Below are 16,454 nucleotides of genomic sequence, written 5' to 3' on the forward strand. Positions count from 1 at the left end.
ATTAGGTGGTAGATTGAGAACTCAAGGCAGTAAAACTAAAGTTTACATTTAGAGAGTTTTACCCTCTATCAAAATCTGATTCAGTTATACAAAGTACTTTAAGCTATAACATAGCAATAAAACTATAACATTAATCAAGTGTGCTATAAAATTCTTCTCATGATGGGAGTTCAGATATTATAAATTTTGTTTTCTTTACCAAACTAGTATGTCATTTTTTTTGGACATATGCTTTCCTAGAGCACAAGCTAGTTTTTGATCTTCTGTGTTAAGTAGTCTGCTATCGTGACTGAAGATAATTTGTCAAATCATTTTTAGTGTTTCGTGGCAGCTCAGCCTATGGAGGTACATGACATTGTGATGATCGTTGGTATTTGTGTATCTTTGCACTCTTGTCCTGTTATTTTCACCAAAGATTGTACCATTTTACATTTTCAACATAAAAATGCTGGTTTCCTCACATACTTGTGTAAAACTCAATTTTATCAACTTTATCAGTCTTTTAGTTTTTGCTGATACAATGTCCAAAATATTATTGTTGTTTTAATTTGCCCTCCTTTGATTACAACAGAGAAAGAATGTCTTTTCACATGTAAGTTAGACATCAGTATTTCCCTCTTGTGGGAAGAGCCTCCGTTATTCTGTTAGGATATAGGCTAAATAACTGGCACAAGAGACCCTAAAATATAATGGTTCAAATAAGTTTATTTCTTTCCCATATTATAGGTTAAGTAGTCCAGCTGCTCTGGTGGTTCTGATCACCATAGTAATTTAGAGACTCAGGTTCTGTTATACATTGAAAGAAACAAGAAGGAGAAAACTTAATTGAAGGAAAGTAATTTGCTATTAAGCAAGTGAAAGAGAAGTTACACGTGTTACCTTTTTTTTTTTTTTTAATACACGTGTTACCTTAACTCACATTTGAGTTTCATGGCCACACCTAAGTGCAAGAGAAGCTATAAAATATATTCTCTAAGTGAGTAGCCATATGCTCAGCTGAAAATCTATTACTGTGGAAGGAAGAGAATAGATTTCAGGGTTCAACTGCAGTCCAAAGTAATATTCTTTGCTCACATTTCTAGAGTTTATTTCTCCTCATTTATAGATCTTATTGTATGCTGCTGCTGCTAAGTCGCTTCAGTCGTGTCCGACTCTGTGCGACCCCATAGACGGCAGCCCACCAGGCTCCTCTGTCCATGGGATTCTCCAGGCAAGAACACTGGAGTATTGTATAATAAATATTTTTTTGTCTGTCACTTGTAAAGATTTTTCTAATATGTACCATGTAATTTTATTTATTGAATGATAATAACATAGTTTAATGCTCCCCCTCACCATTCTTCTTTAGAAAAACATTTTCTTTTCATCCATTGTTTTTTTATACAAGATTAAGCATTATTTCATCAAGTTGAAAAGAAATTCCATTCCGTCCAAAGTAACACTGTTTTTAAGTTGATGTTACTCCTTAGGCAGTTTAGTTTCTGGAACTCTTTTTTATTTATAGCCCACAAATATCTTTAATAAAGTTTTAAAGATGTAATACCTGGGAGTGGCATAGCAACGTCTTGCTGTTTATACTACTTTTAAAACTCATATCCTTAAACATGCTAATAATCTGAAGAAACAGAGAATCCCTTACATTGTGTAGCGGAACTTCACGTTTTGTTAATGGTTTTAGTTGACTATTCCATGGGAGGCTCTGTGACATCTTTTGCAAGGGAAATGGCAGGAAGTGTGTTTTTTGTTGATTGTAAAATTGTTTCAGTTTTTGAGCTTCCTTTAAAGGAAGTTATATAAGTGGGAGGGGATTGAGGAAATCCTAAGAAGGCTAGAAGATCTGAAAGAACAGAGAGGTTTTCATGGGAAACGTGTTTCTGTTTTGAAGTAATGAAATTTCCAAATAGTATTTTATTTTACTATATTTTATTATATGTAATAGATATTTTATTATATGTAATAAGTAAGCTCTGAAGGCATAAACTCATCTGATGTTTCTTCAGAACCTTAAGTATCTCTACCCAATCCCATCCTCATTAAACTTCTTAAAAGCATGATCATTTTTATAGCTGTCAAAGCATCTTATTGTAACTTGGGCTCATGGATCAAATAGATAAGCATCCATGTTATATTAAATGGCAACTACTCAGTAAATCAGTGCATTTTGACCACTTTAACGGTTGATTTGGAGAACTCATATTTATTCCACAATTTTTAGTTAATACTAAGTTAAGAAAATGAAAAACATTATTTCTGAAGTAATCTCCTAAACCTTTTAAAAATAATTTTTAAAATGTAAATAAGATATAATATGGATATAAAATATGCCACTAGAACTCTATTTGAGCTTATTTCAGTGTTAAATACTTTTAAAAAAATTTTGTTTTAGGGAAGTATCATGATATAATGGAAAGAGTATGGGCTTTAGAGAAACCTGATTTCCAGGTTTAGTTCTAACATATACCAGTTCTATGACTTAGAGCCAATTACATAATCTTCCTCAGCTTTAGCTTCATATATAAAATGGGGATAAGTATCCTCTCAATTAATTTGACCAGTAGGTGAGTTAACATAAGCATTTTGCATATTACATATAATATAATCAACAAATATCATTTCTACCTTAAAAACTATAGGTAATATCACTAAGCCCTTACCGTATCCCTAGATAAGTGCTTTACATGGGTATCTCTTTTAATTCCTTCCATCTTTTGAAATTGGTTTAGTCTCTCCTTCAGTTCAGTTCAGTCACTCAGTCGTGTCCGCCTCTTTGTGACTCCATGGACTGTAGCACGCCAGTCCCTCTTTACAAATAAAGTAAAAATGAGAGGGGTTGAGTTGCCCACTATCATTTAACTAGTAAGTGGCAGGGCCTAAGACCCAAACAAAGCGCTTACCCACTGTGACACACACTGGCTCTGAGCTGTAGCAAGAGGGACGAGGTACATGTTATATACTCAGACTTGGAAGTCATTCAGAAGGAAAAATGGAGGGAAGGAAACCATGAATGAGGATTTCAGCAGATGAAACTGGAAAAAAGCTGTGGTGTGCATTTGGTAGATGTAGAAGAAAAGAGTTCAGACAAGGGTGACCAATGAGAGATAGTAAAGGAAAGTGGAATGTGTGAGTCATTCAGTGGCGAGGTTTCCTTTTGGCAACTGTACACTTGCTGTAAGCACAGAAAGACAAGAGATTGTTCAAGAAACTGTCAGAGGATTAACTTGTGAGTCTAAGGAGAGGTGTTTTTTTCCCTCCATTTGGCTTGCTTTCTATTTATTGTCTTCTTCCTTTTCAGTGTTTCTGGGTTAAGATATTTCAGATGCTGCTCCCTTATACTCAGTCGACTCAATTCTTAGGCACATTTTCTGGGTTAATCTACCCTTGTTTTTATTAGTCTCCATGATTTGTTTACATATTTTTAATGTCAGGATGTTATTCTCTATTTTAAAATTGAAGTACTGGAAGAAATAGTTATTTTAAATCTGGATGATAAATTGGAATAATGTTAAAAAGTTCTAGTTATTAGATGTAGTGTCTCACTGCATGAGATCAGCCTTCTCCAAACTTTTTCTACAAATACTATTTTCTCTTTTTAAATGAGATATATATAAATTATATGTATGTAATAAGTGTATATATATGTTGTTCAATGCTAAATCATGTCCATATATAAAAGAATAAAGTTTATACTGATAAATATAAAAGGGTATATAAGTCTCTCTTCCCTTTCTCTTTTATGAGGAATTTATTTGTATAGTTGCCATTATTTATTTTCAGGTTGCTAACCTTTAAGATTTACATTCTAAGTAACTTTCACAAATCAGTAGAGCATTGTTAGCTGTAGCCATCGTACTGTACCTTAGACCCCAAATCTTATTCATCTTTTTTTTTAACTGAAGTAGATCAGTCGGCCTATAACACTGTGTTAGTTTCAGGTGTACAACATAGTGTTTTGATTTTTGTATGTTACAAAATGATCACCATGATAAGTCTATAGTTACCATCTATCATCATATTCCCCATGTTGTACATTTCATTGTCCTGACTCATTTATTCTGTAACTGGAAGTTTGTAGCTTTTAATCTCCCAATGAGGAAAAAATTTCATAGCAGATAAGGTCTTTCTCCTGATGGAACTCACAATTTAGAATCTAGTATGGTAAGTGCCATGATAAGAGCAAGAAAACAAATAAGGGAACGTTGAATTCTGTGGCACAGAGGACAGAGATCCAGTTGTCATTGAGGGATGTCTGAGCCAATCCTTGAAGGGTTGGTGTCAGAACTAGGAAGGGCATTGTACGCAGAGGAACAGCCTGAAGAAGACACAGAGCAGCTAGGTTATTCAGTGAGTTTTAGGCTAAACAAGGTTGGATCCTCTAGAAAGCCTCACTGTGGCTATTGGAGACAAATATGAATCAGAGTGATTGTTTATAAAAGAGGAATTGCAGTTTTTTGTTTGTTTTCTCAGGGGTTTTTTTGTTTGTTTGCTTGTTTGTTTTTGGTTTTACTTTTTCTAAAATGATTTTTAATTGGAGGATAAAGGAGTTACGGTTTTAACTTGTACCTAGGAGTTAACTAGTGTCACTATAACATTAAGAAAGAAGACCTTGAAAAGAAAATTTCTGCAGAATGAAAACAAGGTAGAAGTCAGACAAGGGGGAAAGGCTCCATTATATGCCCCTGAAAGTCTCCACCTTTTATAAAACCTACTCTAGGGATTGTCACATTTCATTCAGAGCTCACCCCACTTGCTTATTTCTGGCTGCTTTTCTCTTAATTTTTTATTGCTTTGTTGTGAAGTTTTCCAGTGATCCTTTTATGAGTTAAACTTGCATTTGTTAAAGTTGGGCCGTGTGCCAGACACACCTCCACGCTCTTCATGTAATTCTGTTTCATTCAGTAGCTTTCTTCTCTCTTCTCTTCATGATTTTACTCAGTGGTCTTACTGACTTCCTTATATGTTACTAGATTAAAATGGTCACATAGCCACCCTCAGCTGCAGAGGAAGCTAGAATATTGTATATTTAGCTTTTTCAACCTGCACAGTAGATGCCACAAAAACAAAACACTTGGGAATGGGTATGTTTGCTACATAAGCCCTTTCTCACTGCCCTGTTCTGGTTATTTCTTTCATTTCTCTTTCTTCTTTCTTATCAGTCCAACTGTTTTTCTCTAAAGAAACAAAATTGTTTAAACATCAAAATTTCTCATTGTTATTGTTGAAATTTCATGAAAGAATAAATCGTAAATTAAATTTTCAATTTTGATTGAAATAGACTACCAATTATCAAATTTTAACCTTAAAATAGCAATTCTACAGAGGAAATGTTTACATCATGCCTTAAGACAATCAGTTGTACAGTACTATTCAACATAAACATCATATGCCAAAGAAATATAATCATTTATTGTACATTTCCTTTCTTAGTATTTTAAGACATTAATATTATGAGTCAGATGGAAGTTGTTTATTTTACCTAAACAGAAGCTTTTAGTTACAGTAAGTTTTCCAAATTTATAAAGCAGTAGAATTATTTGATATATAAGCAGTTGGAATGCTTTATTCATTCAGTAAATATTTATTAAGTACCTGTTATGTACTTGTGGGTATTGAAAAATGAAAGAGTTGGTAGGGAATGATATTTGAGAACAGACTGCCTATGCTCATGGAAATAAAAGCCTAATGAACAATAATCAAATATACATAGATAGGTATGGGAATGGGTAGATGAGTGGCTGGCCAGATGGATGGACAGAGACAAACAGACACCTACGAAAAATAAGATTAGTGTTGGGACTTCCCTGGCAGTCCAGCAGTTGGCAGTCGGTGCTTTCACCACCATGGGCCTGGGTTCAATCCCTGGTCAGGGAACTAAGATCCCACAAGTGGAGGCGGGGGAAAAAGGTTAGTGTTAGGATTACTGGTGTTTCGATATTCTATTCCTAAAATGTGTTAACCTTTTAAACATTGAGGTTGACAGATTTGCAGTGGAATTGGAGCAGAGCCGGGATCTGAACAGCACCATAGTGCACATTGACATGGACGCTTTCTACGCAGCTGTAGAAATGAGGGACAATCCAGAGCTGAAGGATAAACCCATTGCTGTAGGATCAATGAGTATGCTGGTAAGTAGGTAAGATTGGAGACAAAAAAGAAGTTTCATGACATATTCATATTCAAATAATCGGTTCATGAAGGGAAAAGACCTTATTAAGTTCTACGAGTTCTATCAGAATATTTTTCTAGGTGTTTTATAGGTATTCACTTACTGAATCCTTTCAACATCACTTGAGGTACACATTTTTATTTCCATTTGACAGATAGGAAGACAAATTCAAAGAAGTGTTTTATAATGTTCCCAGTGTTATCGATTCAGTTCAATTATGTCCAGCTCTTTGCGACCCCATGACCTGCAGCCCACCAGGCCTCCCTGTGCATTACCAACTCCTGGAGTTTACTCAAACTTATGTCCATTGAGTTGGCGATGCTATCCAAACACCTCATCCTCTGTCGTCCCCTTCTCTTCCCGCTCTCAATCTTTCCCATCATCAGGGGCTTTTCCAGTGAATCAGTTCTTCCCATCAGGTGGCCAGAGAGAGTACTGGAGTTTCAGCTTCAGCATCAGTCCTTCCAATGAATATTCAAGACTGATTTCCTTTAGGATGGATGTACTCTGCATATAAGTTAAATAAGCAGGGTGACAATATACAGCCTTGACGTACTCCTTTTCCTATTTGGAACCAGTCTGTTGTTCCATGTTCAGTTCTAACTGTTGCTTCCTGACCTGCATACAGATTTCTCAAGAAAATGTTATAAAGCTGGTAAATGATAGAGTAGCGTTTTATCTTTCTGTTGCAAATTATATTTTTCTTAAGTAACTGTTCTAGTTAAAGAGAATTGAAAAAGAAAAAGAAATGTTATGCTAAAGCAGAAATTTGCAAACAATGGCCTACAGGCCAAATCCAGCCTGCTGCCTTATTTTGTAAATAAAATTTTATTGAATACAGCATTGTAAATCAACTGTATGTGCGTGCTTAGTGGCTCAGTCGTGTCTGACTCTTTGTGACCATATGGACTGTGCAGCCAGCCAGACTCCTCTGTCAATGGAATTTTCCAAGTTAGAGTACTAGAGCAGGTTGCCATTTCCTACTCCAGGGGATCTTCCCAATCGAGGGATTGAACCCACATCTCTTGTGCCTCCTGCATTGGCAGGAGGATTCTTTACCACCGTGGCATCTACTCCAATAAAAATTTTAAAAAATTTTATTGGAGCACTCACACCCACTCATTTATTATTGTTTCATTAAAAGAGCCGAGTTAGTAATTGCCACAGAGACCATATGATCTGCAAAGCCTAAGGTGTTTGAACATTTACAGAATAAGTTTACCAACACCAGTTTTGGAGTAACATTTTTTATTAATATAAGTACTGTAACTAAGTAGTTCTTTCCATGACTTGAAACCTTTGCATTTCTGTTACTGTGTGGCTTTTCCTTATTGCCACCCTCACCATAGCAGGTAAAAGTGACCAGAATAGCTGTGTGTAGCCAAAAATGTGTTGGGAATTAGAAATAGCAACTGAAATAGATGAGTTTGGTTTAAAAAAAAAAAACACACAAGAGAAATAAAGAAGGTTCTTCCTTGTTCTAACTCTTTTCAGTGCCTTCGATAGCTATTAACATGATTCCTGAGTTGTTGTTTTATTATGAAACTACAGTCTGTTTGTTCATTCTCTCTACTCCCACAAGTATGTAGGCAACTGACAGTCCTGCTTCTAAAATAATCTTTATAGGAAAGTATACTCCCCTTTCCTACAAATCATCAACTAATACTTGAAAAAAGTATTCAACGTTATTAAGAATACATATCACCGTGTTTTTATGTGAAATTATGCACATGAACCCCTTTAGTACTTAGTGAATGTTCATTTGGGCTCATGCTTCTGTAATTTGAGCAGAGTACAATGGGGAGGGTTTGTTTATCCCACTTGGGGTCGGCTAGGACTTTACCTGGAGCTGAAGGATCCCAAATGGCTTCACTAACGTCCCTCCAGCTATGAGCTTTCCCCTCCACATGGTGCTTTCTCCTCCACATGGTCTTAAATCCTGTTAATAAGATCTCTGTAATCTAACACGAGATCTTCACATAGTTGCTGGACCCCACAAAAGCAAAGGCAGAAGCTGCAGACTTCTTTATGCCTAGGTTTCAGGACTCATATAATGTCACCAAATGACATTCCTTTGGTCAAAGCAAGTCACAACACTAGTCTCTTGGTAAGAGGAACTAGAACCCACCTTTTGACAGGAGGAACTGTAAAAGATTGTGACTGTGATTTACAATCCCCCACAAACCTAAAAGTTAAAAGACATCACATATAAAATTGTTTTTCTACTCTACTGTAGATCTAGCTTTTTTAAATATCAATCCCAATAGATTTCTTCATATTAACATTTAAAGCATTGGTTTGTCATCCAAGTGCTGTCTGCATTTTCTGTTCCAGAATGTTGACCAAGGATTAGCATAGTTTTGATTACTATCAAGATTCTTTAAATGCCACTTGAAAACTATAAATGGCAAATATATTATCATTTCTGAAATACCCTTTCATTTGGTAGATTTTGTTTTACATTCTTTGAATTTTCAGGGATTCCAGGGATTCCATTTGTGATTAATTTTTTCTAAATGGTACTGTGGCCTACCACATTAGCCTAGATTGTTGCCAGGTATTTTCATCAACAGGATTTAATAATTAATGTTTTCCTGTTTACTGTCATAATTGTTAAGTGCCATCTCCTAGTTAAAATGTGTTCACCAAAAAAGGTATTCCAGCCTTAAGAAATGCAGCTTAATTTTAAAAGTTCTTTTGTGTTTTAATCATTTCATGTTTGAGACTTCATTTAACTGACCATATATTACACCATATATTTCTTTTTTTTGTAGATGAAAAATTTCCCAAATCCTAAATAGAGCAAATTCTAAATCCATACTATTATACTATACTATTACTTTATATACTTTTACTTTCTGTAACTGCTATACTGTTTGTACTATATAGCTTTATACTACTGTAACTTTTATGTAACATCTCCCTCTATCATCTAAACTTTTATATGTACTGTATTACAGATATTCATTAAAGCCAATGAAGTTTAGTTACTTGAAATGTAAAAGAACCTTTTTAATAGCACAGTCTTGCTTTTTACCTCATGTCACATTATAAATATGAGAAAACAGTGGGAGAGGGTCGTGGTACTATACCATGATACGACAAAGTCAAAAGCTTGATTTGAGACAGTGGCCTATAAAAGAAATGTCTTTGAATTGAAAATGCACATCAGTAATGTGTTTCTTTTGAAAGCATCGATCAATATGTCAATTTTGGTTTGAATGTTTTTTCCTATGTGGTCCACTTTCTTTCAGTCTACTTCAAATTACCACGCAAGGAGATTCGGTGTTCGTGCAGCCATGCCAGGATTTATTGCTAAAAGACTCTGCCCACAGCTTATTATAGTGCCCCCAAACTTTGACAAATACCAAGCTGTGAGTAGAGAGGTAAGTCTGCTATCTCACTCCTACTTATAGCCTCTTGTTGATTTCGCGTCATATAGAGAGACAGGTCCAAATACCATAGCACATCAGAATCTATCCTTAGCTTATCCCTGTAAGTCTCCTTTCTACCACTTCCTCAGCTTATGTATTGAATATTGAGCTGCATATATGTCCAGACTATACCCTTATATTTCCCAGTTTTTGTTTTTTGGTTTTTTTTTTTTTTTGCTTTTCCATGTGTTTTCTCATCTGCATGGAAAATTCTTATCTCCCCAGAAAACCCTGAATTACCTTAATTATAACCTAAATTAACTTTAGCTATTTTTCTGTTAATGTCCAATGTACATTTTCTTCTAGAATCACCTTATATTTATAATCTACAGACTTAATCCCATAACATTAATTCCAAGCTCTTTTCTTTTTTTTTTTTTTTTTTAATTTTTTATTCCTTTATTTCTCATGTGTTCCCCATCCTGAACCCTCCTCCCTCCTCCCTCCCCATACCATCCCTCTGGGTCGTCCCAGTGCACCAGCCCCAAGCTCTTTTCTAAGTAAAATTTTTATCAATGTTTTTTAACAAAATTAACTTATTTTGATTAGCTGCTCTCCTGGCCCCATAATCTAGTGAAGGTGCTTATGAGCATTTAATATCCCAAAAACCATAATCAAAGAAAAAGGGGAATAGTCTATTGCTTTGAAGAGGATCTCCGAAAAATAGAGATTTGGTTATTCACGAAAGTTGCCTAAAGTGTGATATATGAAAAACTGTCCTTTCCTCTAGTTTTGGTAATAGCTGGACCATCATGCCAGTGCTAAAACTTAAGTCAGAAATTGAAATTTTAGTGTATGATGTCAAAATATGTTTAGACTACTGTGGCAAAACACACCGTGTTAAAGACTGCTGTCTGAATCGAAACACTTAAAAACTCCAGCCTCACACTTACTACCATTTGGTCATGTAAACTGTCTTTAGAGTCACTCTTCTTATTTGTGCTCCACCTCATTTCTCCTGGAAATGAAAGCTCCCCCAGATTAAAATGATATTCCACCCCAATTTTTTTTTTAAGTTTTTAACAATTCTTTCAAAAACCAGTCTGTGGAAGCAAGTGCTTTGGTGCCTGCATCTGCAAAGCTGGTAGGGAAGGGGAGGCATTCACATGGGTTACCATGTATCTGTTGTTGTTGAGTCCTGTCTGACACTTTTGCAACCCCATAGACTGTAGCCCGCCGGGCTTATCTGCCCATAGGATGTCCTGGGCAAGAATACTGGAGTGGGTTACCATTTCTTTCTCCAGGAAATCTTTCTGACCCAGGGATCAAACCTACATCTCCTGCATTAGCAGGAGGATTCTTACCACTGAGCCACCTAGGCTTTTAATACTAATAAGTTTGAAAATCCTTCAAAGACTTTTAAGTTCTGCTTTAAGTCAGTAAAACTTCTGGCAGCATAACAATGAGAACCAAATTGTTTGAGTTCCCTTTAGTCATTTACATAAGTTAGAGAAATCTGTCTTCAAATTTGAACAGGATCTAACTAGTTTATTTGCAGATGACAAGTGGGTTCTTATCTGTAAATGAACTACAGTACAGATTCACTGACAGCAAATGCGTTCATATTTATGGCTTGTTTAAAAGTTTAAGAAAAAGCCATTTTTGTTTTCTCCAAAAGAATGAAGTTGCTGTAACTGTTCTCCAAGCCTTGGTACTTCGTTTTTACTGGAGCCTGTCTATTTTTGTTCTTGAAGAAGTATCTTATGTAAAGGAAGTTAGTGAGTACTCATTGTCTCCAGAGAACACTTCTCATTCAGAATCATCTTAGTTGGCTGCCAACGACTGACTTTCCAGTTCCATTTTCACGAGAAAGATTCCATCTGAGCACATTGTAAAAATGATTTCTTCTATAAGAACAAAGCTAATTAAGGTGCTTTCTGAGTAGAGCTTGGCCAAGTTTTTTGTCACATTTTCTAAAATTACCTTTGATTCAGCTGTTCATAGTTATATTAAGCCAAAAAGCTTTCTTTTTATAAAACATCTAAAAAGATTTTCTCATGATACCACAGACAGCTTTAAAACACTAGATGAAACATTACATATTTCAGCAAATATGTTTTTCTAATATATATGTTATTTTGGCAACCATTTCCTTTAATTTCAGCTAATACTTCAGTGGTTAAAAAACTTCATAGTTTCATATAATAAAATTATCTTCTATAAAAGGCATTTCTGGAATCATACAGAGATTCTGATGTCTTTACATATTTCTTTTATTCCAAGATGCAACTCCAGACTTTTCCCCATCATTTAATATAGTCATAGACTTAACACTACAGTTTTTGTCATCTTTTCCATTCTGAATCCTGGCAGCTGTTTTGTTTTCTGAATGGATACATGCATTATTGAGTGGAGTTTTATAGATATAATTAATTGAAGTAGAACCACTTTCTAAAGCAACATAGTACCTTCATGTAAGATTATTCCTTTTTAAAATGAACAAAAAAGGTCAGAAAAGGAGAACAAGATCCTATTGTTCCCACTTCAGCTAAAAATTATGTTGCTTAACTTTTTCTCTGCCTATCGGAATGATGTTAAACATGTTCCTTTTGAAGGTTAAGGAAATCCTTACTGATTATGACCCCAATTTTATGGCCATGAGTCTTGATGAAGCCTACCTGAATATAACAAAGCATTTAGAGGAAAGAAAAAATTGGCCTGAGGACAAAAGGAAGTATTTCATCACAGCAGGGAACTCTCTAGAAAATGGTAAGCAATTTATTAGAATGATCAGACTTTAAAAAAAAAATTATTTGGATTAACCAGTTAGCAGGCATAGATGTAGGACTAGATATATCTTTATTATGAAAAAGTATTAAAAATGAAAATCAGAAACTTAAATATACCAGTGGGATTTCTGAGATAAATGTCACTTTTAAACCGAATGAAATTCTTAAATCTCTAGACTTTGAGTGTGCAGAGTCCCTACCCAAAGTAATTTCATAGCAGCTTTTTCCTAAGATCTAACCTAACTGAGGATTGGATTGCATTGAATCTGAGGAGGGTCTCTGTTTAAGGTAGCCTTTGGTTGTAGCTGTTAATAATAGAAAATAGACTTTAAAAAAAAAATTAGTCTCAAACATACTAAAACATTGAATGGGATTTTTTTCCCCTTTATTTGATAGATTTTCCATAATCTGGTTACTGTGATTACTGTTTTTAACCTTGCCAAAATTAGTGATTCTCCAATTCCCTTCTTTGCCTTAGACCTTATTTTGACTCTTTTTCTATATAATGAAACAGAAGTTTTATGACCCTAAGGGTTTTTTCAAATGGGACCCTTATCATCTATCCAAAACAATGCCAAAAAACATGCAGATAGTACATGTACTCTGTCAACTCTCTGTTTGAGGTGGGATTACTTCAGATGCTAGCGCTGCCCTGGACCCCTGGGCAAAGTTCACCTGGATGAAAAGGTAGAAATAGAGGGTTTGCCTGAAACCCACAGCCACGTTTCATGTGCACAACTCATTAACTGCTTCAGAGGGGACAGGCTACCATGGTTTGGGGCTCACATCTTAGGAGCAAATTTAATACGGACATCAAATCATAATTTTATCACCTTGCTTAGAGCTCTAAGGTCTCTCTCTTTAAGGGAAACATTAAACAATATAAGCAGTAAACAGTTTCTGGATGTAGAGTCTTGAAGCAAAAGGTGTTTTGCTCTTAGTAGAACTTGTTTGGGGAAGTGACACACAAAGCCTGAGATTGCTTAAAATCTTACTCTATTCCTTAACTTTTCACAAGAGAAAGGAGGGGAACCATTAAATATCAATAGTTACATTGAATCACTCCCTGAGGGTCTCCTATATTCTTGGTGTGGCATGCTCAGTCGTGTCCGACTCTTTGCAACCCCATGGGCCTGCCAGGCTCCTCTGTCCATGGGATTTTCCAGACAGGAATACTGGGCTGAGTTGCTGTTTCCTACTCCAGGGGACCTTCCGACCCAAGGATCAAACTTGCGTCTCTTGCGTCTCCTGCATTGGCAGGCTGATTCTTTACCACTGTGCACCTGAGAAGCCACCATAACAATTACTTTCACAATAAGTTATAAAAAAGTATATTGGGGCTAAGATAAGTGTTTTTATTCCCTACTAATGTTCTTTTCATTTACTGTACATCCAAACTCATTATGAGGATGTGGATTTTTAATATCTGTCATTCGTAATATGTATCTATGTACTTTCCTCTTCATGTATTTCATATTCTTAAGCAATTTAAATAGTTTAGCTTTTTTTTTCATATCTAAGTCCCTGTGGACTGGCCTTTCAGGCGTGTCTGATTTCACATTATGCCAAGAGAAGCTTTCAACAGTGAACTGGAGTCATGGCAGGTGGTTGACATAGCTTCCTCTAAAGTCCAAGGCATTTGTCTGTTGTTTGCCCCTTTTCTAAAAGGTGCAGTTTTGGAAAAGTATTGTTAACTACCATGTCTAGATAGAAATAAAATAATGATAATAATTTTATGTTTATTCTCTCTCATAAATCTGGATGGTGCTAGCCAATATAAAAAACTAAAATACTGTACCGAATACTTTTTAGCACTTGCCATCCAGATGGGATCTTTAGTATTTCAGATTATCAGAAACCTTAATTTTGCACTTTGATCATCTCAGATCAAAGGGGCTTATAAAGATATTTCTTTCAGCAAGCAAATGAGAAACCACTAGTGGTTGGTTGCAGAGCCAGGCCTCACAGAGAAGTAGACACCACTGAGCAGTGACTGAACGATGAACCTGGACGGCAGGCTTTGCTTTCTGTCATAGTGTTCCATAGTCAGCGCCTCCCCTGAGGATGCTGTGACAGAAGCTGGCGGTATAGAACATGGCAGAAGAGGCTGCAGAAGCGGGCTGTGAACGTTTCTTCCCAGACCTGCAGGTTTGCCGTAGCTCTTTACCTTGACTGCTACATGTCTAGGTGGGGAAAGTGTCCAGGTAGATGCCATTTCAACTGTGCCACAGTCTTAATCCCCTGTGAATTGCTCTGTATTTCAAAACCAGATAATGGAAAATGAACTGAAGTACATAAATAACAGCTAATTTATAATTTGAAAATAAGGCTTATTTTGTAGTGGCCTGGGAATTCAGATTTGGAAAATATCTCTGACTTAATTCATATTACATATTTAAAAATTTGATACTAATCAGGGGTCTGTCATATTATTTGTGTTATCTGTAAACTCTTTCTAAAAAACCAACTTCATTTTTTAAGTATAATGCATTTGTTTGTGTCTTGAAACTAAAAATTTAATCTTTGCTTCTGTATGTACCTTAATTTGGAAAATGTTTATGTGTAACAAAATTATGAGCTGGAGGGAGTTCCTGGGTGGTCTCGTGGTTAGGATTCAGTGCTTTGGCCGCTGTGCCCCAGGTTCAATCCCTGATCTGGGAACTGAGATCCCACAAGCCACGTGGGGCCGCTAAAAATAAAAAAGAATTATGGAATGTATCAGAAAGCTCTGTTGTTAATCTTGTTTTTATAAATTTTACACTTAAACCGATTTCTTCTCCAGTAAGCCCAGAAGGTAAAGTTCATGGATTTGTTCGTGAGGACATTTTTAGTATTGGTATAGATTTAAATGTATTTCATAGTTTAAATTCATTAAAAACGCAATAAAAAAAGAAAAAAAAAAGAGGTAATAACCAGATTAGTATTTTTGCTTTACTTTTTAATAATATTAGTCTACAGCCCTTTGGTAATAAAGGCTTCTCACCCTTAAACTTGGATCATTGTTAATCTGATTAAACCTTAAGAATTTATATATTTAACAAAATATAACTTCCAAAAATAATTTCTATTTATTTCAAATGTGCTGTTAGTAAGAGTGATACTTTATAAAAAAAAAAAAAAGTCAAAATTAAAATCAGCATCTGAAAGAATAAAATTCAGATTATTTTAACACTTGGAAAGTTCTTCCATGAATGAAGAAAATGATAAGGTTTTTTTTCTCCCCTAAAAATAAAATCTATCTTTCAGGCATAATTACTCTAGATTGCCTAATGCCTTTTCCTTATTCTTAAATTCTAACTTAAGGTTCTTTTTTCTCCTAGAGATGAGCAAAGGGAAAAAAACTTTTTTTTTTTTTTAAAGAAAAAAGTACTGTGAATCTAATTCCAACTCTAGTTTTCAACCAATTTTCTTCAAAAATTAGTGAATTTTACGTAAGGTATTTCTTTTTAAACTGTATACAATGGAAATGGGTGACATTCTTTTTAAGAAAAGCTTAGAATCAGTGTTTTCTTTGTTGAACAGTTAAAAATATAAATGATAATATTTCTGACCTTGGTTCTTAGAAACAAAACTAAATGAGATTTGTTTTGTCTTTAAAAAGATTGACAGAAACATAATTTATGAAATATGTACTTTTTAGAATGAAGATGAATTACTGTTCCTGTTTACGATTTAGATAAACCAGGAAAGGAAGTTAATGAACTGAGTGAGCATGAAGGATCCATCTCTCCACTCCTTTTTGAAGATAGTCCTCCTGATTTGCAGTCCCCAGGAAATCCTTCCCAAGTGAACTTTGAAGAGCCAAATAATCCTCAAATACACCAAAACTCAATTGTTTTTGGAACATCAGCAGAGGAAGTGGTAAAGGAAATTCGTTTCAGAATTGAGCAGAAAACAACACTCACAGCCAGTGCAGGTACTTAAAAGGATATTGGTGGTTCTAAAAACTTTCAGACTAGCTAATTCAAATGTAATATTAGTAGTTTCTCATTATAAAGTGTATAGTTAACAAATTTTGCTTGGCCATTTTTTAATTAACTTCTGATAGTTTGCCTATTTAGAATGCTGTGAACTATAGATAAACGGGAATTAAGCAGAAACATCCATGTGTCCAAAGCAAAAACTTAC

General features: G+C 35.2%; 1 protein-coding gene across 2 annotated transcripts in view; it reads left to right on the forward strand.

Moving 5' to 3' along the window:
• The window catches only part of POLK (DNA polymerase kappa), an 80,764-nt gene that overhangs the window by 49,781 nt on the left and 14,529 nt on the right, over positions 1 to 16,454 (forward strand). For both annotated transcript variants that reach the window (XM_061429989.1, XM_061429990.1), the window contains 4 exons: positions 5,970 to 6,122; positions 9,418 to 9,549; positions 12,153 to 12,306; positions 16,003 to 16,242. In XM_061429989.1, coding sequence (XP_061285973.1) covers positions 5,970 to 6,122; positions 9,418 to 9,549; positions 12,153 to 12,306; positions 16,003 to 16,242 — 679 coding nt within the window. The remainder of the gene's footprint in view (positions 1 to 5,969; positions 6,123 to 9,417; positions 9,550 to 12,152; positions 12,307 to 16,002; positions 16,243 to 16,454) is intronic.

Source organism: Bos javanicus, chromosome 10 (assembly GCF_032452875.1).
Source record: "Bos javanicus breed banteng chromosome 10, ARS-OSU_banteng_1.0, whole genome shotgun sequence".
In the NCBI taxonomy this organism is placed as follows: Eukaryota; Metazoa; Chordata; class Mammalia; order Artiodactyla; family Bovidae; genus Bos; species Bos javanicus.